Raw genomic sequence first — 25,323 nt, 5'->3', positions numbered from 1 at the left:
CACACATAGCTTCTCCAAGAGCTTCTTGTGCCATCATCAACATAAGCATAGCAAACATAGTTGGCGGTATCATCGTCCCGCCAGCAATGAACTGCAATGAAGAGCAACAAGATCCACCGAGGAGTAAGATGAAAAGTGTACGCAATTCTACTCTCTATCTGTCATATGCATAGTAGTAGGCTTTCCTAGGGAATTATAATTTCTAATCGTGTGAGGTTATCTGATAAGTCATAGAGTTCTATGTTCAAGAAGACAAAGTATAAATTCTTGTAACCCCACTACTAATAACTTTGTCTAACTTAAGTCTAGATGAATATGTATTTGGATTTAGATGAAAGAACTTGTGACATGCAAACTTTGTATTTCTAAATTTGTGACTTACTTCTATGTAAGAATCCATCGCGGTAGCAAAATCCTTAGCTCGAAATGCAGCATCCCCATGCTTCTTAGAATTCAATGTCTCTTGTATCAGAAAATTCCAACATATAAACTTCGTTTGGCATCAATCCATATAAGGCCTTTTTTAACTTGCACACAATGTCTGTTTGTCCAGCAATACTGTAACCATGAGGCATACTCATATACACTTCTTCACATAAATCACCATTAAAAAAATATTCTTCACATCATACTACTACAGAGGCCAATCTAAGTTTGTAGCCAAAGACATTAGACGCGTATAGTATTGATTTTTGTGACAGGTGCAAAAGTCTCCTCATAATCAATACCATACTTAAGAGTATATCCCCTTGCAACCAATCTGTCTTTGTACCTGTCAATTGTACCATTTGGCTTGTGTTTCACAGTGTATACCTATCGGCACCCTACTGGTTTTTTTCCTTCTGGCAATGACACTAAATCCCATGTCTAATATTTTTTTTCAAGCACTTTCATTTCTTCAGTCATTTCATCAGCCCACTTAGAATATGACAAAGCCTCCTACACCTTTGTGGGAATATTTATTGCTGACATCTGACTCACAAAGGCTTGACAAGCAAGTGATAACCTGTGAGTTGACATATAGTTCGCAATAGGGTATTTCACTGTCTTAAATGTATCAGGTGAATATCTATTTGGAGGCTTCCCACGGGTACTCCTTGATGGTAGCTAAAACTTGTCACTGTCACTTGACACAATAGGCATATCAACATGAGTATTAATAATATGTTTTTCTATACTTATTTCAGGCGTATCAGCAGAAGAGATTTCTTGGTCAGGTATAGTAGGAGTAGAAGGGGGAAAGAATAGACCACATCACCACTTGCTGGCTCAGGGTGCGGCACCTCAGACAGTGTCGCAGGCACAAGATCTTCCAGTGTTGGATGATTCGATTCAATCGGAGTACCACCTGTAGAGACTCCTCATGTGTGTGATGCTAGGTCTACTGAATCAAGGAATAAAACCATCCAATTGAACTCTTCAACACCAAGAATCTCCCCCTAAATAGAGGAATTAGAGACAGGAGTAGCAAAGTGCATCTCTTGTTCAGAGAAAGAAACATTCATGAGAGATAAGACTGGTGGGACAGTGGATGATAGCATCGGTAGCCTTTCTGGTGAGGAGAATAGCCAAGAAATACACACTTCAAAGCACAAGGATCCAACTTAGTACGATGGGTCTTAGGAAGATGAACAAACATAGTGCAACCAAACACGCATGGTGTTAGAGTCACAGTAGAATGAAGGGTAACATAGCCAGAAAGCTTCTCCAAAGGTGTTTTAAACTACAACACACTAGTAGGAACCCGATTAAGGAGATAAACGCCAGATGTGATAACATCTTCCCAATAGAGGGGCCTCATATGAGTACCAATGAGGCTAGCACATGTGATTTCCAGAATCTGTCGGTTTTTCTGTTCTGCAACACCATTTTGTTGAGGGGTCTGCGGACACATTGTCTCATGCATAATACCATGATCCTGAAAATAAGCCTATAACAACTGATTGACATATTTCCCTCAATTATCAAAATGAACAACTTTCAAAGTAGCAGAAAATTGAGTTTGAATCATTTTATGAAACACACGGAAACTATCATAAACATCACTTTGTGTTTCATTAAATACAACCAGGTCATCCGAGTGCAATCATCCACAAAAATGACAAACCACTAATAGCTCGAATGAGTAGATACAAGGGAAGGACCCCAAACATCAATATGCACCAACATAAATGGAACATAAGTGTTATTGGCACTCAAAGGATAAGTAGCACGATGGCTTTTAGAAAAAATACAAGTATCACACTTAAAATCAGAAGTTTGACAACCAGAAAATAGCGACTGAATTAAATGTTTCAAATATCCAAAAGAAGAATGCCCTAGGCGGTGATGCCATAACCAAATATGATTCTCTTTATTGCAAGCAGAACCCTTGACAAATAAAACCTTCTCGGTGCAAACATCATCCACATAGTAGAGCCCTCATTCTTAGTACCACGACCAATAATCTCTTGGCTGCTGATATCCTGAACAAGACAAAAAAAAGAAGAGAGGATATATTAATACAAGACAATTTAACTACTCAATCATTTGAGGGACATAAAGTAGATTATTGGACAGTGCATGAACTAATAAAGTATGCTCCAAAGATAAAGAAGGAGTCAAGTCAACAATGCCGGAGCTAGTAACAGGGTAGGCAACACCATTGGCATTAGTCACACTCGAACGGTGGGGAGTAGTATGACTTTGTAAAAGAGATGGATCATATGTCATGTGATCTATGGCACCCGAATCAATAATCTTTCTGGGGTCAAGTTGAGACTCAATAGCAAGTAAGGTGAAACCCATATTACTTAGGTTCTGAGTAAGAGCAGGATCAACCACTGAAGTAATACAAGGAGAATAAGAAGTAGCAGACTGACGAGAGATGAGAGTTGAGGACGACATGGGTAAGGAACCACTCATATCAGCGGCCGGAAGTGGTGGGGCGACATACCCAATCACCATGGTGCTCCCAAGCCTCACGAGCATCTCGTGTTTTCTTCTCCTGGAAAGCTTCCCACCAGTCAGGATAGGGCTCATCATTTGGCCCGCGGGCTCATGGGCTTACGGGGGCCCGCCCGGCCCATCGAAAAAAAGCCCGGCCCGGCCCGTTATGGGCTTTGAGAAAGCCCGGCCCGCTTGGGCTTGGGCTGGGCTTGGGCTTGAGTGTTTGAAGCCCAGCCCGGCCCATAGGCCCGGCCCGATGAAGCCCGATGAAGCCCAGCCCGGCCCGCCCATAAAAGCCCGGCCCGATGAAGCCCGATGTATAACTATATCTTTATATTTATGAGAAAAAAAAGAGAACTATGAAGTTATGAACAAAGAAAAAAAAATTGAGACATAAACATATAGACAAATATAAATAGAGAACTATGAAAAAAAGAGGAAATATAAAAACACATCAAAATAGGCCTCATATTTATGAAAAAAAAGACAAATATCTTTACATAATAATTAATACACAAACACCTAATCCCACCTCCTTTGACAATAATGACACTTGAAACTAACATTTCCTCCAGCTTGATTGAGCATTAGAGCACTCTGGAATTTCATTAATGTGAGCATTGGCTCTCATTAATGTGAGGCTTGTGACAAGGTCCTCGTAGTTAGAGCACTTTGGAATTTCATTAATCAGGTCACATTCCTCCATATAGGCCTGTAAGTCGTGTGCACTCTGATCATTAGGGTTTGCTACAGCATATGCTTGATCCTTGAGGAAAGCTAACTGTGCTTGTAAGTTGACCACCTGAAAAGTTCAAACCAAAAGCATATACTCATCATTTACTTCAACATACAATCTGAACATACAAAGGGTACTAAATGATTAACCTGCTGTTTGAGAGCAATAATATGTGAAACACAGCCATATATGGGATCTTGAAGCCTGGCTACAGCTTCATGCCATATTGTCGTTGCGGCCTCACATCGATCGCTCAACGGAAGGTGAGCTAAAAGATTCGACACATTGCTTGCGCCAAAAACCTTGTGGATGACAGAAAAATGGGTAGCTCCCTCTTCATAGGAGAAATAAGGCTCAAAAATACACCCTATCACACATTTTCTTCTTAAGAACTTGCAGGCTCCACAGGGAGAACGAGAACTAGCCATGGTTTTGATGATCTTTTTTGTTGGTGATTATTGCTGGCTAATCTCCTAGAGAAAGAGGAAGAGCGACTCAGTAGGGGAAGGGAAGGAGAAAATTAAAAAATATCAGTCACAGTGGAAGGGAATAATTGAGGGAAAGCGAATAATTGAAGGCATCCAAAGCGAATAATTGAAGGCATCCAAAGCGAATAATTGAGTATATTTGAAGCGAAGTTTAGGCCCATTTCGGCCCGGCCCGTTGGGCTTAGCCCGGCCCGGCCCGATGGGCTATTTCAAGCCCGACTCATGGGCTGGGCTTGGGCTTTGAATTTTCTAAAAAAGCCCAGCCCGACCCGGCCCGATATTTTCTCTCTCCTCTTTAAAGCCCGGCCCGGCCCGGCCCAAGCCCATTAAATTTGGGCCGGGCTAGCCCGGCCCGGCCCATTGACGAGCCCTAAGTCAGGATAGCCATTCTTCTTAAAACACTGTTCCACAACAGGTTTTAAACTGTGACAGTAAGTGCAACCATCATCGGTATAAGGGCAAGTGACAAAACTTGGCTTTGGGGGTGTCCTATTCTGGGTTAAAGCAGACAACCGAGTAGTAACAGCCGTCATAGCCATGCTAGCATTAGAGCCCAGACTAAGCAGAGTGTGTCTACGTTGCTCCTCACGGTGAACAGTTGCAAAATCATATTCTAGATCGGGGAATGACACGGTTCAAAGGATTTCACTGCGAATGCTATCATAGATATCATCAAGCCTATCCAAAAACATGTAGACATACTCCTCTGTAATCTCATGTTATCTGGCAAGAATCACATCTACTTGAGTAAAAGTAATAGGCTTCCTATAATCCAACTCTTGCCAGAGAGCACTCAAATCAGCATAATGGGCAACAAGCGATCCTCCGATTTGTCTCATCTGCATAGCCTTTCGAGACAAGTCATACACAGGAGATCTATCGGCACCCTTAGCAGTAGGCGAACGGATAAATAAATTCATCACATCAGGTTCCATGGCAGAAATCAACCATCTTCTAACAATCGCATTATCCATCACCCACTTGTCATAACTGGAGTCTCCACATGCAAGTTGTTTAGTATTCCTTATCAAATAGCCATATTTTCCACGGCCAACAACAAACGTCTCCACAAGCTGAGACTATAGGGAGTAGTTGATGCCATTAAGCTTGACACCAAAAGGTATGGCAGCGGGTTCAGAGGGAAGATTTACTAGTGAAGTCAATAGATATGGTGTCGCAGTATTTCGGGAGGCACCGCTAATCACAGATTCGTCACCGGTGATAACTATAGGTGAGAGGGAGGAGAAAAATAGGACCGCAAAAAACTAGTGGCAAGAAGAATCATCGGGTTGGAGTGACGCTGTCGAGATCAGCGCAGCGTTGTTAGGATCGACACTGCCTATAGGAATCGGTGTTGCAATATGGTTGCAGCGTTATGAAGGTGCATTGGGGTCCACATTGCACTATGGCTGCATCGCTGTGGCGGTCATCAATGGCGCGGTGGCGGGTTGTGAGAGAGCTGCCACAATACTAGGATCGTAGCTCTGATACCAACTTAAAATATGAGTATTAGGGTAGAATAATTCAGAGTAAGCTTATTCTTCTCTCTAGGAGGGTCTTTATATTTGTACAAGTATACAACAAAAAGGAAAGTAATTACAATCCCAACTAATACGGGAATTCTATAAGAGTTTTTCTATTTAAACCCCACACTTTTCTTTGTTCACCCCAATACTTAAATCATTAAGCTCTTAAATTTTATTATTGTGTAAAAAAAAAAAAAAAAAAAAGGTCATCCAACTTAATACTTAACCCTAGTACATCTATACACACACCCCGCCACTCTTCACATTAAGTTTTAGAAAAACACAAACTCCTCTACACCCTATTGCCATATTACTCTTCTTTTCAATCCAAGAAACCTACTACAGATTACTCTTCTCTTTTAAAGAGGTAGAACGTTGAGGAGCCTACCTCTTTAAAAGCTTGTGTGTGAGCTGATTGAGATGCTTTATGCTGATAAACAATGCCAATCATGGCTACTGGAAAGACTTGTTGATTGGTTGGCTGTAATGATCTTATTCTCTTCCATTTGTTTGTTTCAATCTATTAACGATGTCAACTTTCTTCATCCATTCTAACTAGTGCAATAAAACATCGGAAAACAAGGATTGTTTATACAATGAAAGAAACAATAACCAAGAAGAAAAAAAATTGGAGCATCTGATAACTTGGACTCTTACAAAAGCAGCATGGTTATCTCCAGGCATAAACTAGTTGAAACCACCAGGTTAGGCTATACAGTTCAATTTAACATTTCATGAAAACTGTTGGAAGACTTAGAGTGGTAAGGGGTAAGATAGTGGGGTGTGGGGTGTGAGGTTGATGAGTTTATAATTTTTATTGTTTTTTGTTGGGTGTATTTAGGGGTAGTTTGGGAAGATAGTGGGGTTTTCTTAGAAATTGTGAAAATTTGAATTAGAAGTTGGGGTGAACTTAAAATATGGGGTGAACAAAAAAAAGTGCGGGGTTTGAATAGAAAGCTCCTCTATAATTATATGGGATTACAATTCCTAATTTAAATCAATTACATGATTCACACCAACAGATCTAGCAATACGGAAACACTACCCATACAGATGAGAGCGGGTCGTTTAGGTGGTAGCTCCAACACTACCCATACGAATGAGAGCGGGTCATTTAGGTGGTGGCTCTAGCAATACGAAGACACCGCCTATACCAATGTGGGCTTAGCTCCACGTGTGGCCCAGTATGTAGTGAAGACACATGAGGGGGCGGGTTGAAGAATATAAGTCTCACATCGGATGATTGGCTAAATAAAATACCACTTATAATAAGTGGTTCTACTCCAATAGCACCGAGGCCTTTTGTGATAAAACCCTATACCTACAGGGCTCTGTACATTGTTAAGTTGGGACAATATCGGTGTTGCTAATGGTGGGACACTAGCCTGTCTCTCTAAATTTAACAAATCGATGAACCATCTTTTAGGGTTTGCTCAGCATCATTGTCCAATCCTAGGCTCTTCAGGGCAGCCGCTTGGAGATAGAAGGCAGTTGGCCATTCAGGGTGTCGTACAAGAGCCTGCATCGCATCTCCAAGAGCTTCTTGTGCCATATCACTCATCAAGTAACACAAGCAACGTCTAACAAACAACGTTCCCGATTCAATACTCCCGCGATCAATGAACTGCAATGAGAAGCAAGAGGAAATCCAGCTCAGAGTTAGATGATACGCATATAAAATCACGTGAAGGTTGGAAACTTGTAACTTTTTGTCTGCAGAACAGAAACTTCAATTTCTGTAACCCCTCCACTAATAGTATTCTATAAACTAGATGAAGAAGCAAATTACATTGTGTAAGTCCTAATTTTGATGGCATATTAATGATGACGAACAAATTTTGTAGTTCTAAATTAGTGAGTTCTGACTTACTTCTGTGTAAAAATCTATGGCGCTAGCAAATTCTTTTGCTCGAAATGCAGCATCCCCACGTTTCTTAAAGTTCAATCTTTCCTGCATTTGGTCTGTCCACATTTGGAAAGAAAGCTGCAAGGTAACTCCAAAATAAGGGCAGTGCGTTAAACAAACTCAACACAAAAGGTCTGCTCATAAAAGTAAAAGAACAAAATTTGCTAGGAAACAGAGAAAACAAGTTTTTTTTATTCCCTTGGTAGATGTCACAAAATAAAATACAGAAAAATCAGAAATGAAAGATCACTAACTTCAGTTTGATCCCCCTCATCTTCCTTGTATCCAATCATCAGCAATATTTCATGTATTCTAGCAAGATCTAATCTCGAGCAAGCTTCACCTAGAGGTGACAACACTGTCTGCTTTGGAGGAATATTTCCATGTGGAACACCCATCAAAACGTATGATGGAACCTGCTCCAAAACACCAGCTGAGATGAAATAATTCCTTTTTGGCACTCTCTTTGCAGAGATAATGCAATTTATGCAAATCATATTTCGAAAACATATGAAAAGAAAATCAAGTTTTTGGTTACACTGGAAGAGAATTGAACCATTGGCCTAGCTTAATCATAACCAATTTCCCACTTAGCCAAAATCAAATCAAATTTCAAAGCACATAACAAATAAAGTTTGGCATACCTCAGTTTGTTCTTGAAGAGGAACAAGTGCACTCACAATATGTTTGAAATTTGGCCTGTTGTGAGGTTCATACTGCAAACATTTGGAGGCTAACCGCACCAGCTCAGTACTGTCATCATTTGAGAAATGACCTTCCAAGCATGAGTCCATCAGCATCAAAAAATTCTTGTCGCGTATGAGATCAAGTGCCTTGTAGAAAGAAAAATTAAACATTACTTACCAAAAAGTTTAAACAGAACCCACAACTGATAACCAATTACCACTTATTAATCAGGAAATGCTGAGAATGAGACACAATCACATAGCCTTATCGTAGAGAACATTTATAATCACAAGTTACATATATGGACCATAAGATGTCAAGCAAAATATCAGGGCAACAATTAATGCATCTCAATCGAGCATACAAAGGAAAGGGAAACTTACATGGCTTGGAGGGATATGTCTGCCACTGAGCAGATTAAGCAACAGGGTCCCAAAGCTGTAAACCATACTTTCTGGTATCACTCTTCCTGAACATGTACAGTTAGCTCAACTAAAGACTATCGATCGTGTAGATCAACGTGTCGAAAGCTCATGCATGACAAGTATGAGATTGAATTTGAAAACTGTTTTTCCATTGGCTGAAGCAATGATGGTATGAATTACCTATCCTCAAGAACTCTGGAGGGGCGAAAGCCAAGTTGGTATAGCTCTTGCCATCTGTGCTATTCTTGATAAAGCCAAAGCAAGAGAGTCTGGGATTTCCATCCTGTCAATGAAGTTCTGACTCAATGTAACGTCCAACAAAAGATTAACAAATCGAAAGGGTAAAAGAGTCCAATTAATCACCTGATCAAACATGACTCTATAAGCATTGAGATCATGGTATAGTGCCTCCCCTTTGCTGCTGCAGCAGTCTAAAGCTTGTGCCACATACAAAGCCACTCGCAACCTCATTGCCCATTTCATCGGCTGTGTCTCCCCTAAACCAAATAAACCAATTTCATCCCATAATTACTTCAACAAAAAAAGAACTAAAATCTTCTGTTGATCTGTTTCCTCAAACTTAAGAAAGCAGATGGTAGTTTAATTTCATTTTCATCAAACGCATACCATCATACCATTAACACCGATACGACAAAGCAAAATAAGTTTAGTTGAAGATTTTAGAACTTACACTGGAAAAGGTGCTTGGAGAGAGTTGAATTTGGCATGAACTCAGCCACAAGGAATCTCTCATCGTCCTCAACGCAACACCCGATCAAATTCGCCAAACGCTCGTTGCTTAGCCTCCCCACAGCTCTAGCTTCCTCCTATAAGAGTTATAACCAAACCCACCACATATAAGGTTTATTCTTTTTTTTATTAAAAAAAAAATAAGAAGTAAATTTAGTCAACTGCAAATTTACGAACAAGAAATGGGCGGGAATCGGGCCAAGCGGAGAGGGTGTAGCGCTTAACGGCGATCAAACGGCCGTCTTCTAGCTTCCCTTTGTAGACCACATTGGGACCTTTCTCTCCATGCTCAGAGACAACATTATGGGACGAGAATCCTGACGTGGCAGCTCTTAGTTGGTCCAAGCTGAACTCAGGCAGCCAGTACTTCTCGTTTTCCTTCCCCGCCTCTGCATTTCAGGAAACCGAAAAAAAAAGTGTGCAAAACTTTCTTGGGAAAGTAAGGGAAAACAACAATACCCAAAAAAAAAAAAAAATCTCACCTATGTCTGCCGAGTCATTGAGGTTGGATATGTTATTGGATGGGCGGAAGCAAAGACAGAATCTGGTTCCCATTATTGGATGAGGAAGCAAAGTCGTAGAGAGAGAGAGAGAGAGAGAGAGAGAGAGAGCTTGAAATTTAAAACATATCTCAAAAGTTTTAGCTGTTCTTGTAGACTTTAGGTTTCTACCAGTTTCCTGGGTGCTACTAGGAGACTAAGGAGAGGAGAGAGGGGGTTGAAATTCATGGTCACCATTAATCTCAAGATTTGAAAAGTCGTGTTAATTATACGCATGAAAAATGAAATGAAATTCGAGTGGGAACGGAGACGAGAAGCGGAAAGACTCACGAAGTCAACAAGGGAAGCTTCCGTTGCATTTCTCGCTAGCAAATTACATTTGGATATACGATCATAACTCTTTGCGTTTTATGTGCGTAAGTCTTGTCTTCTTCATCTACCCAAAAGCTTTAAACAACAAAAAGGTCCAAACAAAGTCATGAGTGGAGAGCAGGAAATATTAGCAAATAGCTACGTGGTTATCTTTCGGGTTTCAAACCTTAGGAACAAATCATTGGCCTGACTGTTCCAACCAACCCCTCGTCGGTAGCTACCTATCCTTTATAGGAAAATGCTAGGCACTTATGTTTACTAATTCGTAACTGGATTAGGAGGAATCAAATTGAGAATGAATTGAATTGAGAAGAATTAGATTCCGGATTCTTATTGAAGTTGTTCACTAAACCATATAAATTGAGGGAAGTTAGATTCCGGATTCATATTAAAGTTGTTTACTAAACCACATGGAATTGGGGTAGGAGTGGTAAAATGTCATTGTTGTTGGGTTAAAGTATATGACAAATTTGAAATTTTAAAAATTGTGTGAGGATATAATGGGTAAAAAATATAAACTCCTAATGGGTTATTTCTCCAGGGATTAAAATACGACCTCCCACCCAAGAATTGAATTCCTCCAAAATCAGGAATTCAATTCCTAATTTTGTGTGGGTTCAACTTACTTTTCAATTCCTTGATGTGAAGTAAACGTAGGAATCCTCATTCAATTCCTGATGAAAATTTCAATTCTTAATTAGTAAACACATCATTAAACAATTAAAAGACAACGCGTCTATGTAGCAAAAATAAGGACATTGACTTGTACCCAAAAAAAGAAGGATACTGACTAGAAAAGAAAACAAACACAAATGAATATATTGCATTCATAAATATTAAATAATGGGAGTTGTATCCATCAATGATACAATAATACATAGAGCACTAGACGCATGCATGACCAAAAGAAAGACAAGTTGTAGACCAAGGGACTGAATGAATACCGGAAAGTTCCTTTTTAGTGTTTTTCTATCTAAATGCGTTTATTAATACCATATAATGAAGTTTTAGCCCCCATAAAAGTTAGTATTTACCTATTTTTGTACTAATAATATTATACAACTCTCCCTATTTTTTGTGCATATGATAATTTTTATCCTTTTCTCGTTGTAGGTTTCCTCAAAGACCTCGTGGAAGAATTCAGAAAAACAAAAAACAAAAAACAAAACAAAACAAAACAAAACTATACTCACTAGAAGTTGAGTCACTCAAAGACCTCGCGGTATCTAGTCTAGAAAAGACATGTTGCATTGCATGATCAGAAACCCAAAAACATATATAGCAGAGGAAAACAAACAAGTAATTTGACTTCTGTTGAACCCTAGGGACCAAAATACATGAAAAGAAACACCAACACCAACCAAATATACAGTTAATCCTTTGGTGCTGCGGAGCAGAGTTCAAATATGCTAAAGAGTGACTGTTCATGACTGGATACAAGTTAGTTGAAAGAATTGGAAACTCCCCTCCCCAAACACTTTTCAGCTTATATATTTTTTACTTCCAAGGATGTGCCGGCTTTTAGAGCTTCCTCTGCATAATTGTCCAGCCCTGTGCTCTTTGACACTAAATAACTATGTCTCAAATGGAGGCACATTTCCACGTGGAATACCCATCAAAATGTATGATGGAACCTGCTGCAAAAACAAACCACACAGAGGATAGCCGCAGCATTAAGGAAAATCAGCTTTTCAATATAGGCAAAACAAATCAAATTTCAAAGCTATGATCTTACAAAACAAATAAAGTTGGGCAAACCTCAGTTTCTTTCTGAAGAGGAATGAGGGCAGTCAAAAGAAACTTGGCATTTGGCCTCTCAAGAGGTTCATGCTGCAAACACCGTGAAGCCAACTGCACTAACTTAGTTACATCGTCATTTGAGAACTGGCCTTCCAAGTATGGATCCATCAGCCTCAAGACGTTTTTACCGCGTACGAGGTCAAGTGCCTTCCAAGAAAGGAAAAAGGATGAAAAGTATTTAGCTGGAGCCTCCTTAATATGACAACTGGTCTGTATGGAATTGTAATCATAATCCAGTTCATAAACATTTAAAGCCAGTTGTATGATCAGGAGATGCTGAGAATGAGGCACAACAAGATATAGCTTTAACTTAAAGCACATTTAAACACAAGTTGCCTTTTGTAATATATATTCTTGTTGGTCAGACTTAATGGAACATATTAAGGAAGAAGAAAGTTACAAAGCTTGGGGGGGTATGTGCACCGCAGAGCAGATCAAACAATATGGTCCCAAAGCTGTAAACAGAACTTTCTGGTCTCAAACGTCCTGGCAAACAGAAGATGGTACTTTAGCTCAACTAAATACTTCATCAACTTCAGTGTGTTCAAAATTCATGCATCTGTTTTCCATTGGATGATTTATGGTTTTACCTGTCCAAGAGTTTTCTGGAGGGTAGACAAGCAGGTTGGTAGTATAGTTCTTGACATCCTGGCTATTCTTGAAAAGACCAAAGCAGGAGAACCTAGTATTTGAATACTGTTTTACATCGACTGAAGTAATGACGGAATTACTTGTCATCAAGTATTCTGGAGTGACAAAATCCAGGCTGGTAATATTATTGTTTTTTGCCATCCTTGCTATTCTTGAAAAGGCCAAAGCAGGAGAGCCTAGGATTTGAATCCTGTCAAATGCATGACTCAATGTAAGGAACAGCGAACAAATTTATTAAATACAGTTTAAAGAGAGCAAAAGGCCCCAATTACCCAATCAAACAGGACTCTGGAAGCACTTAGATCATGGTATAATGTCTGCCCTTTGCTGCTGCAATATTCCAAAGCTTGTGCCAGAAGCAAAGCCATTCGCAACCTTATTGTCCATGGCATGGGCTGGGTCTCCCCTACACCAATTTAACCAATTTAATAAAGTTTCTACTTCTCTTATTTCAGCCGAAGTTGCAGTTTGATTGCTTCAAAAATGTACTAAAAGAATGTGAAATCTTGAATGACCTGTTGCCTCAACAAACCAGACAAACCCCACCTTCTTCAGACACATTCCAGCACATCGAAGTAAGCCAAATTTAACAGTAAGATCAGACTAGCACAGCAAAAGAATTTTAAATTTTGAGAGGAAGTTACAAAGGAAAAGATGCTTAGAGAGAGTTTCATTAGGCATGAACTCAGCCACAAGCAATCTCTCATCGCCTTTGAAGCAACACCCTATCAAATTTGCTAAGCGCTTGCTCCTCAGCTGCCCCACAGCTCTAGCTTCCGCCTGCAACCAAACCCAGCAGCATATATACTCTCACATACAGGAGTTATACAAAGCAAAAATAGAAAATCTAGCCAACTTCATACGTACAAGAAATTGGCAGCAATCAGGCCAATCAGATTGGTTGAAGTGCTTAACAGCCACCAAAAGGCCATCTTCCAGCTTCCCTTTGTATACCACATTGGAAGCTCCCTCTCCGCCCTCAGAGACAACATTTCCTGACAAGAATCCTAAAGTGGCAGCTTTCAGTTGGTCCAAGCTGAACTCGGTGAAACTGGGCAACGAGTCCTTTTCATTTTGGCTTCCGTTCTCTGCATATTACAAAAGCAGAGTCAAAACTTTCTTGGGAATGTGAAAGAAAATTTGAAAAAAAAAAAAAACAATGGTAACTAACAAATGAAAGCTCACCTGTGTCTGGTGAATCGTTGAGTTTGGACACGACATCAGACGGCCAGAAGCTATCAGAAGGCTGTAAGCAAAGAGAGGATCCGGCTCCCATTGGCTGATAAATTCAATCCAAGTGAGAGAGAAATGGCTTGAAACTTAAAAAATGGGGGGGCAACTTGACATAGAACCACATCACTTTAACGAAGGTCAAAGGCTCAAATTCAACAATGGAGACTTCCGTGCAATAACATCATAGACTTTTTCATTGTCTTGTTTTTTTTATTAAATCCAAAGCATTTTATTAAGACCAATGGTGCTGCCTCATTGCAATTTTATATTTCCTTCTTATCCCATGAGCCACCTTCCTCTAGGGGAATGCCAAATGATAAGGAAAATTAAATAAGTAAATGATAAAGAATAAGTGATCTATTATTCATTTCAAATTCCCTGTTTTAATTCATAATCGAAGAATATGTATGATTCAGAGGACATCTTACATGATGATAAACTCAAAAATCTAAATCAAATGAATAACAGCAGAGCAAACAAACAATAAATTTTGACTTGTATAGATCAAAATAATTAAAAAGATACACCAAACCAACGTAAAGATTGTTACAATTAATCCTCCGTTGCTGCAGAGCAGAACTCAAATGTCAAAGTGGGAAGATAGAAAAAGCTAGATACAATTGTAAATGGAAGAAGAGGGAAAACACCTATACGTTCCATCTTTTAGAGTTTCCTGTGCATCATTGTCCATCCCTAGGCTCTTTAGGGCAGCTGCTTGAAGATAGAAGGCAGTGGGCCATTCAGGGTTTATTACTAGGGCTTGCATAGCATCTCCAAGAGCTTCTTGTGCCATATCATTCATCAAGTAACGCAAGCAACGTCTGGCAAACACAGTTGGCAATATTATCGTCCCGCCATCAATGAACTGCAATGAAGAGCAACAAGATCCACCGAGGAGTAAGATGAAAAACGTATGCAATTCTACTCTCTATCTGTCATATGCAATTCTACTAATAACTTTGTCTAACTTAAGTCCAGATTATGACCACACACACACAAAAAAAACTTAAGTCCAGATGAATACGTATATGGATTTTGATGAAAGAACTTGTGACATGTAAACTTTGTATTTCTAAATTTGTGACCTACTTCCGATTGTCTTCAATCACCAAAACCAAGCATTTAAAAAATGATTGTTTAACAAGATTATCAAATCCAAAGAAACATAATGTTGATCTTAAAAAGATCATCCACAATACACCAAAAACCACAAAAAATCATCTTCACTCATTCATATCATCCTCGTCATCATTAAGAAGGTCATCATCCAAAACCAAACTACCATGATTTGAACCAATATCATTATTATTAGCATCTTCATCCAAGGGACACTCCAACCAACTCATATCATCTTGATCCCTCATCAACAAGCATCCCCTTTTTGGAGCCTTGCTTTTTCGCATATCATTACCTATAAATATGAAAAAGTTATAATTTGATTCTATTATTCTAAACAAAGAAATGTAGTGAATCACTAAAATTTTTTTAATACTTACTTGATCTTTCAACACGACCTCATTTGTATCGAATAATAGGTGGAGAAGGGATACGCTCATTAAAAGAAGGCTCACTAGGAGCAGTAGGAGGATCATCAAGAACAGACTTAAGAATAATTGACTCTCGAGGTTGTAGACCACTTTCATAGGTAGGAATTGGCACATTCCTAATGGCATCAACATCAAATATGTCTTCCTCTTCTATCCAAGAAGGATCAAATGGAAGAGATGGTTCCTCAACCTCCGTTATCCATTCATCATCGGAGGGAATATCATCCACTAATATTGGATCAACCTTTCTCTTCCTTTGAATACTTCGTTGCTTTAGAGCCGTATTATATTTCACATAGACTAGAGCATTTAGCCTTTTTTGTTCAAGTCTATTTCTTTTCTTTGTATGAATCTAAAATAAAAATAAAAATAAAAACAACATTAGACATTTAGATTAGAACTAAAAGCATAAAATATTAAAATATTATAAGACAAAGAATTAATTGAAGGAATTTACCAATTCAAAGGTGCTCCAATTCCTCTCACACCCAGATGCACTACAAGTAAGGCTAAGGACTCGAACAGCAAACTTCGTCAACTCCGGTGTCTCCCTCCCAAAACGCAACCACCAATTGACTAAAAGAATCCAACAATAAAAAAACTATAAAGATCCAACAATAAGAATTCACAGATAATTCAATTTTCAAATCCAATAATAAGAGTTCACAAATGAATAGAAGGACCATACTTGGTGATCGCAATTTCCGGCATTTCACTGCTACTTCACTTCCAAAATCTCCTTCTGCATGAATATAATTGTCCAATTGGCAATCCGCTTGAACGCGTTCATCTCCACTCAACATCATATCCATGCATGCATACAAACCTTCCCTCACTTCTTTAGAGTTTGTGAAAGTTTCTTCATAATGCAATTGCGGGTTCAAATAATAACCAGCAGCTTGCAAAGGGTGATGACATTGTGGACCCCATCTTTTATCAATTTTATTCCAAATTGGTTTGTATTTTCTCTCCACATTTCCACAATTGAAGGCAATCTTCTCCCTTGCTGCATCCATCAACTCATAAATATAGCCCATTGCAGGTCTCTCTTCTAAATCAACCTCCCTTAAAACAGAGACAAGTGGAATAACCACCTTGATGCAAAAGGCAATGTGAGACCAAAAATTAGCATCATGTAGTACAATTTTACGAGCCACAACTCCATCCTTGTTTTTAGTGAATGGACCTTTATGCCATTCTTGGGAGGTGAACATAGACATAATACCTCTCTTAGCCTTATAAATGCTCTGAAGTGTGAGATAAACAGTGGCAAAGCGTGTCACCGCTGGACGGATGATCTCTTTATTGTCAGTGTAATGCCTCATCAAAGAAAGGACCCATGAATGTCCATAAATGAACTTCACTAATTGCTTACCCTTTTGAATAATATTTTCAAAAACTGTCAACTTGCTAATATCTTCCAGCATTAAATCAATGCAATGGGCGGCACATGGAGTCCACCACAATTTCTTCCTCTTCTCCATAAGCTTTTTCCCCGCATTCTTGTAATTTGATGCATTAGTTGTAATCACTTGAACCACATTCTTTTCTCCTATTTCTTCTACTACATCATCCAAGTACTTGAACATCAAGTCTTCATATTTTATTGTATCAGAGCCATCAACTGATTTCAAGAACCAAGTCCCTCGAGGACTATTCACTAGAAAGTTAAGAAGAACCCGATTTTTTCCATCTGTCCAACCATCTAACATGATGGTGCACCCATATTAATTCCAAGCGTTTTTATGTTCAACCATTGTTGCTTGAATATCTTCAACTTCTTGCCTAAGGATCCAAGTCTTCAACTCATACATGGAAGGGGGTTTGAACTCAGGACCGAAATTGGAAATTCCTTCCATCATGGACAAATAAAAAGGACTATTCACGGCATTGAATGGAATTGCACAATTGAAGAACCAACGCCCAATCTTTCGGCACACATCATTCCTTTCATCCTTTTTTAGCTTGGAATTCAGTGTAGCTTGCCGAGTTCAGATGACACATACGTATCAATGGGTCCTTCAGGCCTAGGGGGAGCTAGAGAACTCTCGCCACTTGGAGTTGGAGCACTCCCACTCCCACTCCCACTCCCACTCCCACAACCAATTCCATCTTCGGATTGTTCCATTTCATTGGAAGCATTACTCCCAAATTGGCCTAGCTCACGAAGCGATTCTTTTTTCTTTTTTTGGACAGATAGCTCATGAAGTGATTTATTTCGCTTCATACTGATTGCCTTAAAATTTTTCAAATAATCACTACATTTGGCTTTGACATTTGGTGGAACCTTTGGACAAGGCTTCATACCATGGTGAGTATGAGCTAAGTGATTTTTGAGCCTTGTAATAACTCCGGTGCATTGTTGATTACAAAAAGAGCACCTCAAGTATCTTTCTCCTTCAACTTGTATCCCCCACTTCCAAGCAAAATCCTTTTTACTTGTCATTATCAATTCGCAGCAACAATATCAAACCAAATACCAATTCTTCCAAAATAAAAAAATAAAAAAAAACCAACATACAAAATCTGCAAACAAAAATCAACATAACTAAATATGCCACAAAAAAACAGTATAAACAAATTTTCCAAAAAAACACAATGTGGTAATTAAACAACTGTAAACTGTGCTAAAGAGATACTAAACTAATGTATAATCATATTCTAATTAAGAGATATCGGTCAATGGGAATTGCTAAGAATTATATCAAAAGAAAAAAAAGACTTGGAAAACAGCAATACAGGAATGAGGAATTGGTGTTTCATAGCTTTATATACATCAATGAGCTAAGTAAAGACATGCTGGAGCTTAAGGGAAATTATGCAGGATTGTTTCTCAATTTGCGGAGGTCGAAAGAGAGAGACAAAAGCTAATGAATGTTCGAATCGCTCCTCAGGAGCCTCTTATCAAAAAAGAAATCAACAGTAGCCTATGAACCCTCACAAAATCAAAATGAAAAAAATAATAATAATAAAAGAAAAGAAAAGAGGAGAAGAGAAGAAAAACCTGGGTTTGATTTTCTACTCAATTAGTGGTACATCACAGCCCAATAGCTTGAAGATTTTCCGAAAACTCACTCAATGTTTGCTTCAGATTATGCGGAGAATTTGCGGTTGGGGCTGGAGGCGTTTTTGAGAGGTGAAATGCTCGCGAGTCTTGACTGGAGGCGCGTCTGGGTTTTAAAAATTAACCCTAATATAGAAGAGCATCGCGTACGCTACAAAGTGCACAAAATAGCGCACTTTGCGAACGCTATTCAGTATGTATGACGCCCCAAGCATTTTATTTGTCTTGTTTTTTTTTTTAATCCAAGTCCAAAGCATTTTATTTACAGTTTTATATTTCCTTCTTATAAGAGCCATCTTCCCGTAGAGGAATGCCAAATGATAAGGATAATTAAATAATATATAAGCAAATGAGATGCATCATAAGGCACCTATTATTCATTTCAACGCCCCTGTTTTAATTTATAATCCGAAGGAAATTTTACATGATACAAACTCAAAAATCGAAAATCAAATAAAACACAGCAGAGCAAACAAACAATAAATTTTGACTTCTATAGATCAAAATAATTAAAAAGATACACCAAGACCGACATAAAGATTGTTACAATTAATCCCCTGTTGCTGCAGAGCAGAACTCAAATGTCAAAGTGGGAAGATGGAAAAGGCTAGATACAATTATAAATGAAAGAAGAGGAAAAAACACCTATACAGAGTTTCAGCTTTTATTTTTTTTTACTTCCAACGACGTTCCATCTTTTAGAGTTTCCTGAGCATCATTGTCCATCCCTAGGCTCTTTAGGGCAGCTGCTTGAAGATAGAAGGCAGTGGGCCATTCAGGGTTTATTACTAGGGCTTGCATAGCATCTCCAAGAGCTTCTTGTGCCATATCATTCATCAAGTAACATAAGCAACGTCTAGCAAACACAGTTGGCGATATCATGGTCCCACCATCAATGAACTGCAATGAAGAGCAACAAGATCCACCTAGGAGTAAGATGAAAAGTGAATGCAATCCTACTCTATCTGTCATATGCATAGTAGTAGGCTTGTAAAGCTAATATTTCCTAAGGAATTATCATTTCTAATCGTGTGAGGTTATCTGATTATACAAAGTCATAGATTTGTATTTGCAAGACAGAAAATTTAAATTCTTGTAACCCCACTACTAATAACTTTGTCTAACTTAAGTCCAGATGAAGAAGCAAATTATATCATTAATGCTTTCAACTGAGTGACCGCCCTTGCAATATCACCATGTATTTGAATATGTATCTGGATTTTGATGAAGGAACTTGTGACATGCAAACTTTGCATTTGGATAAAATCTAATCAGATTCAAATATTTCTAATTTTTTTTATTGATTCCTGTCAAAAAGTATAAATTTGTGACTTACTTCTGTGTAAGAATCTATCGCGGTAACAAAATCCTTAGATCGAAATGCAGCATCCCCATGCTTCTTAGAATTCAATGTCTCTTGTATTTGATTTGTCCACATTTGGAAAGAAAGCTGCAAGGTAACTTCAAAGTAAGGGCAGTGCATTACACAAAATTAACATAAAAAGTTTGCTCATACACATAACTGATGCAAAAATTGATGACGGAAAGGATAGTAATAATGGTTGGCAGATGTCAGAAAATAGAACATAGAAAAGTTAGAATTGAGGATCACTAACTTCATTTGCAACCCCCTCATCATCCTTGTATCCAAGCTTCTCCAGTATTTCATGTATTGCAGTAAGATCCAGTCTCGAGCAAGCTTCACCTAGAGGTGATAGCAATGTCTGATTCAGAGGCGCATTTCCATGCGGAATACCCAGCAAAACATATGATGGAACCTGCTACAAACCACTACATGAGATGATATAATTACTTCTATTTGCAGCATTACTGCAAATGAACTTTCCAAAACAGAGGCAGCAGAAATCAAATTTTGAAGCATATAGTAAAGAAAAAATAAAGTTGGGCATCAGCACACCTCAGTTTCTTTTTGAAGAGGAATGAGGGCAGTCACAAGAGACTTGGCATTTGGCCTCTCACGAGGTTCATACTGCAAGCATCGTGAAGCTAACCTCACCAGCTCAGTCCCATCGTCATTTGAGAAATGACCTTCCAAGCACGAGTCTATCAGCATCAAAAAGTTTTTGCCCCGTATCAGGTCAAGTGCCTTCCAGAAAGAAAATTGGAAATTATAATTGTAATCAGAATCCAATTCATAAAATTTTAAGCCAGTTATATAATCAGAAAGTGATGAGAATGCGACACAACCAGATAGGTTTGACTTAGACCAATTTTAAACTCAAGTTACTTTTGTAGGGCGTAATTTTCCACTGGATGACCAAGAAAAAGAGAATCAGAGCAACCATTCACCTAGAATTTATTAATGAAAAGAAAAGTTACATGACTTGGAGGGATATGTTTCCCGCTGAGCAGATCAAGCAACAGGGTACCAAAGCTGTAAACCAAACTTTCTGGTATCACTCTTCCTGCCAAACAGAGATAAGCTTTAGCTCGACTAAAGACTTTTATCGAATGAGGCCAAGCTAATGCATAGAAATATAGAAGCATGAAGCGCTTTTGCAAATGAGAATGCTACCAGACCTCAATTATCAAGGAATTGAGGTCCCTCTTAATACATGTAGTCTTCATCCCAAATAAAGACTTTATCACCCTATGATGTGTGTTCAGAACTCATGCATGAAAATATGGAAGCATTAAGCCCTTTTTCCAATGAAATTTCCTGGGATAAGGAAATATGCAAAGGAGATCATGAATGACATAAACACATAGCCAGCCCAAACGGCCACTACTCTGCCATCCCTGATCGAATCATCAGTATGTTGGCTACTTATCAACTCACTAATATGAAAATGCATTAAAGGGAACTTCAATTGCTCCACTCATTAGTTGAGGTATGCATAGCATTCTCGCTTGTTTTTCCCCTCCAGTTATTTTCATAAAAGATAATCTTTGCAAAACAAACGGAAGTTTTAACTCTAGAAAGCATTACGTTTGGAATTTACATGGGAAGACATGACAAAACTATGTTTACAGGGAGGAGGCAAAAACAAAAAGATGGATGGGGATCATGATGTGTTTTTCCCTCTCAACTTTCCCACCCATCTCCCTCCTATCAAACTTAGTGTAAAAGTTATAACATCAATATTGTTTTCAATTGGCTGAAGCAGTGATGGGATTATTACCTGTCCTCAAGTACTCTGGAGGGGTGAAAGCCAGGTTGGTACTATAGCTCTTCCCATCTTTGCTATTCTTCATTAGACCAAAGCAGGAGAGTCTGGGATTCCCATCCTGTCATTGACAACGTGTAAGGAATGGCCAACAAAAGATTACATCCAATTTTGAAAAATGAAAAGGACCAAATTACCTGATCGAATAGGACTCTGTAAGCATTAAGATCATGGTACAATGCCTGCCCTTTACTGCTGCAATAATCTAAAGCTTGTGCAAGATACAAAGCCACTCGCAACCTCATCGCCCATTTCATCGGCTGGGTCTCCCCTGCACCAATTTAACCAATTTACTACCTTTATTTATTTCAGCCCAAGTAAGTAGCAGTTTGATTACTTCTAAAAATGTACTTTAAAAAATCAAAATCTTGAATGATCTGTGTCCTCAATTATTATACACCTACTTAACATCAAAATAAGCCAAATTTAACAACATTAGAGGGGAACTTACAATGGAAAAGATGCTTAGAGAGAGTTTCATTAGGCATGAACTCAGCCACAAGCAATCTCTCATCACCCTCGCCGCAGCACCCGATCAAATTCGCCAAACGCTCGTTCCTGAGCAGCCCCACAGCTCTAGCTTCCTCCTACAACCAAACCCACCACATATCTTCACACACAGAATCATAAATCAAAAAACAAAATAAGAAAGAAGCAAAATTTAGTCAACTTCCATACTCACCAGAAATTGGCGCGAATCGGGCCAAGCTGATCGGTTGAAGCGCTTAACAGCAATCCAACGGCCATCGTCGAGCGTCCCTTTGTAGACCACATTGGGAGCTTTCTCTCCATGCTCGGAGACAACGTTCTCGGACGAGAATCCTGACGTGGCAGCTTTCAGTTGGTCCAAGGTGAACTCACTGAACCCAGGCAGCGAGTCCTTCTCATTTTTGTTCCCATTCTCTGCAGCTCACCAAAAACAAAGTCCAAATTTTCTCGGGAAAGTGACAGAAAAACAAAAGGTTGAAACGAACAAAAAGAGTAAGAACAAGAAAAGCTCACCTATGTCTGAAGAGTCGTTAAGATTGGATTTGATGTTGGACGGCCAGAAGCAAAGAGATAGCTTGGAGCAACGAGCTCCCATTGGCTGATGAATCCAATCCTAGAGAGAGAAACAGCTGGAAAAGTTCAAATGAGTATCTCTCTGATTTCCTCTCTCTAGAAAGTATGGCTCTCTTTCTATCACTTTCCTGGGGACTAGTAAGAAGGTTTGAGAGGAGTTTTTGGAGGAGAGATGGATAGGGTAGGAAAATGATGGAGAATGAAGAAGAAAGATGGATAAATAAAAACCAAGACAGGCATATTTCTCTTTTGCTCTTTTGTTTATTTTTTTATTTTGTGTTTGGACGGAGAGAAAGTGTGAGAAAATTTCTAAACCCAAAAGTAACTTTTTGGATCCAATGTTTTCTTTGTTTTTCTGTTTCTTTCTTTCACACCTTTCCTTCGTTTTCTGCATTTCGCTCTTCGTTTTTTTCTTTTCGTTTTTAATCCCCTTCTTCGCTGTTTCTCATTTTTCGTTGCCTTTTCTTTTCCCTTTTGCTTTGGTTACGTTTTTTTATTTTCTCTTTCCATTTTCGCTTTTATATATTATCAATCTATACATGAAAAGTATTAGAGCTACTAAATTCTTCTCCAATTTTAGAAACCAAATAGTTTAATAATTACAAAATAGAATCTTACTCATAAAAAATAAGTAAAGTTTAAAATAAGTCAAAAATATCAATAAGATGGCATTAGTCGAATTCAAAACTTTGAACTTTGTTAGTATTAGTTAATTAAAAATTAATCCTTATTTACGACATATGTTGCGTTTCACAGAGAAATTTATCGTCAAATTGTGAATCTGTATTACGTAAATTTTAATATAAATATGTGATCTAAGAAAGGAAATCTTAATGTCATGGATTACATGTTAGACTTATTTTCTAGTCAAATATTACATCTTAGACTAAGTTTAGTTAAAGTTGCAGTTATGGATTAAATTTAATAATGTTGTGTCATTTTCACCCTAACCTTTGAAACCAAAAGGACTGAAAACGGTGAGAACAACCTAGCCTAGCATATCAAATTTAAAGCTGACTTAGTACAAATTGTATATCTTCTCTGTCAACCCAAAATTTTAATTAAAAGAATGCAGTCAATTTATTTAGTTTAAGCGAAGTTGGACAGTTCAACTACGCAAATAAAGAACACATCCACATTTGTGTGCGCATAAAATATGAAATTAATAAAGCAAAATGCAGTGCTTAAGCCAGACATGCCTCAAATGATGAAGAATGCATTCAACCGGATATCAGGATCTTCTTGACCAACTTTTCCAGCTCTCTTATGCAGAAAATAAATAAATATTTTTGAAAAAAAAGTTGTATATTATCATATAAAATAGCTGTTTACAACCCTAATTTTATATTAATATGCTAAGATTTCAGCACAGACAGAAGAGTGGGTTCTCACACACACAATTAATATACAATGGGGGTTCAAACTTGAGATCTCTGTTCTAGAAGTCAATACCTTTTTTCCACTATAATAGACCTCATTGGTATTTTTTTTCTTTTTTTTAGTGGTGGTGTTCTTGGATTTGGGAAGCATGGGAAAAAGATGAGGTCTTTTTGGGTCTTATGAAATGTACCTTAATTATATTATATCCTAAATTTAGATGCAAGACCACGTTAGCTCGTGGACCACATGCATAGAATATTTTCAACAAAAGGTGTCCTGACCATACCCATTCATAATTTCATTCATCTGCTTCACTATGATCCTTATTTTTTTTTTACAAATGCGGTAGGTGAGGTCAATCATAATAATATATCCTAAACTAAGATAAGGTTATAAGGAATATGTATTCGAAATATTCAATTAGAAGAGATTAAGAATTTAATTCTTGATGCACGCTGGAGTCGCGTGTTGAAAAGAAGTATATGGCAAAGTTTAATGACTTGCATCAATCCAATGTGGTTATAAAATCCCACATCACCATCACCACCATGACCAAAGTTTATTTAATATACATGGTCCAACTATTTCATACTCTGGATCACATTGTCGTATCACATAATGTGATGTGTGATGTTACTAACTCAATATTAGGGGGTTATTGAGTTGATATGTCATGAACTTAAGTAGATACGCGTGTTATATTATGACTGAACTGATAACACCTGTTATATTATGTGATTATTGGAGTTGTTCGAGGCATGTAAAACCTTTCCACATCACCCAAATACACTAGGCATGAAACAATTGGTTTCTTTTTCTTCTTCTATTTTTTTCTTGGATCATTTGTATAAAGTTATATATACAGACATCATGAGAACAGGATGAGATAAGAATCCACTTACGAGAAAAGGGTTTAGGGTTACACTATAGGACACTGACGAATTTGGAAAATTTGAATGTGAAAACCCACAGGCCAAAACAAAGAATCTGGAATTCCATGGATTTGCCATTTTACTTTCTTGTACTATTTATTTCCCAAAACAGTTGCTCAGAAAACCAGAACTGAAGGCAGCAACGTAC

The 25,323-nt window shown here is 38.3% G+C and overlaps 4 protein-coding genes across 7 annotated transcripts; all 4 read right to left on the bottom strand.

Moving 5' to 3' along the window:
* Positions 1-6,605: 6,605 nt before the first annotated feature.
* On the bottom strand, positions 6,606-10,323 carry LOC110762838 (serine/threonine-protein kinase BSK5-like). Its single transcript, XM_088253962.1, has 10 exons — positions 9,929-10,323; positions 9,624-9,835; positions 9,388-9,523; positions 9,060-9,193; positions 8,877-8,979; positions 8,655-8,740; positions 8,229-8,417; positions 7,839-8,000; positions 7,549-7,662; positions 6,606-7,302 (listed from the first exon to the last, which is right to left on the bottom strand). The coding sequence occupies exons 1-10, from the start codon at positions 9,999-10,001 to the stop codon at positions 7,078-7,080; spliced, it is 1,434 nt and encodes a 477-aa protein (XP_088110088.1). The 5' UTR covers positions 10,002-10,323; the 3' UTR covers positions 6,606-7,077.
* Positions 10,324-11,545: 1,222 nt separating this feature from the next.
* LOC110762830 (serine/threonine-protein kinase BSK5-like) lies at positions 11,546-14,790 on the bottom strand. Its single transcript, XM_088253964.1, has 9 exons — positions 14,650-14,790; positions 13,955-14,048; positions 13,637-13,857; positions 13,414-13,549; positions 13,042-13,175; positions 12,709-12,814; positions 12,519-12,604; positions 12,077-12,265; positions 11,546-11,955 (listed from the first exon to the last, which is right to left on the bottom strand). Exons 2-9 carry the CDS (start codon positions 14,043-14,045, stop codon positions 11,893-11,895), a joined length of 1,026 nt encoding a protein of 341 aa, XP_088110090.1. The 5' UTR covers positions 14,046-14,048; positions 14,650-14,790; the 3' UTR covers positions 11,546-11,892.
* On the bottom strand, positions 14,477-18,809 carry LOC110762823 (uncharacterized). Of its 3 annotated transcripts, none has more exons than XM_088253960.1 (5): positions 18,554-18,809; positions 16,238-18,075; positions 16,007-16,125; positions 15,499-15,901; positions 14,728-14,867 (listed from the first exon to the last, which is right to left on the bottom strand). In XM_088253960.1, exons 2-4 carry the CDS (start codon positions 17,259-17,261, stop codon positions 15,518-15,520), a joined length of 1,527 nt encoding a protein of 508 aa, XP_088110086.1. In that variant the 5' UTR covers positions 17,262-18,075; positions 18,554-18,809; the 3' UTR covers positions 14,728-14,867; positions 15,499-15,517. The 3 variants fall into 3 exon arrangements, with proteins under 3 accessions (XP_088110087.1, XP_088110086.1, XP_021821211.2); XM_021965519.2 differs by lacking the exon at positions 14,728-14,867 and adding an exon at positions 14,993-15,413 and having other exon boundaries at positions 18,554-18,808; XM_088253961.1 differs by lacking the exon at positions 15,499-15,901 and having other exon boundaries at positions 14,477-14,867; positions 18,554-18,807.
* Positions 18,810-19,083: 274 nt separating this feature from the next.
* LOC110762804 (serine/threonine-protein kinase BSK5) lies at positions 19,084-23,426 on the bottom strand. Of its 2 annotated transcripts, none has more exons than XM_021965499.2 (10): positions 22,804-23,426; positions 22,484-22,704; positions 22,253-22,388; positions 21,939-22,072; positions 21,757-21,862; positions 20,954-21,039; positions 20,532-20,720; positions 20,230-20,394; positions 19,950-20,063; positions 19,084-19,513 (listed from the first exon to the last, which is right to left on the bottom strand). In XM_021965499.2, exons 1-10 carry the CDS (start codon positions 22,883-22,885, stop codon positions 19,271-19,273), a joined length of 1,476 nt encoding a protein of 491 aa, XP_021821191.1. In that variant the 5' UTR covers positions 22,886-23,426; the 3' UTR covers positions 19,084-19,270. The 2 variants fall into 2 exon arrangements, with proteins under 2 accessions (XP_021821191.1, XP_021821198.1); XM_021965506.2 differs by having other exon boundaries at positions 20,230-20,391; positions 22,804-23,420.
* Positions 23,427-25,323: the final 1,897 nt, after the last annotated feature.

This window comes from Prunus avium, chromosome 6 (assembly GCF_965620075.1).
Source record: "Prunus avium chromosome 6, drPruAviu1.hap1.1, whole genome shotgun sequence".
Taxonomy (NCBI): Eukaryota; Viridiplantae; Streptophyta; class Magnoliopsida; order Rosales; family Rosaceae; genus Prunus; species Prunus avium.
This window is presented reverse-complemented; position numbering and strand designations above follow the sequence as displayed.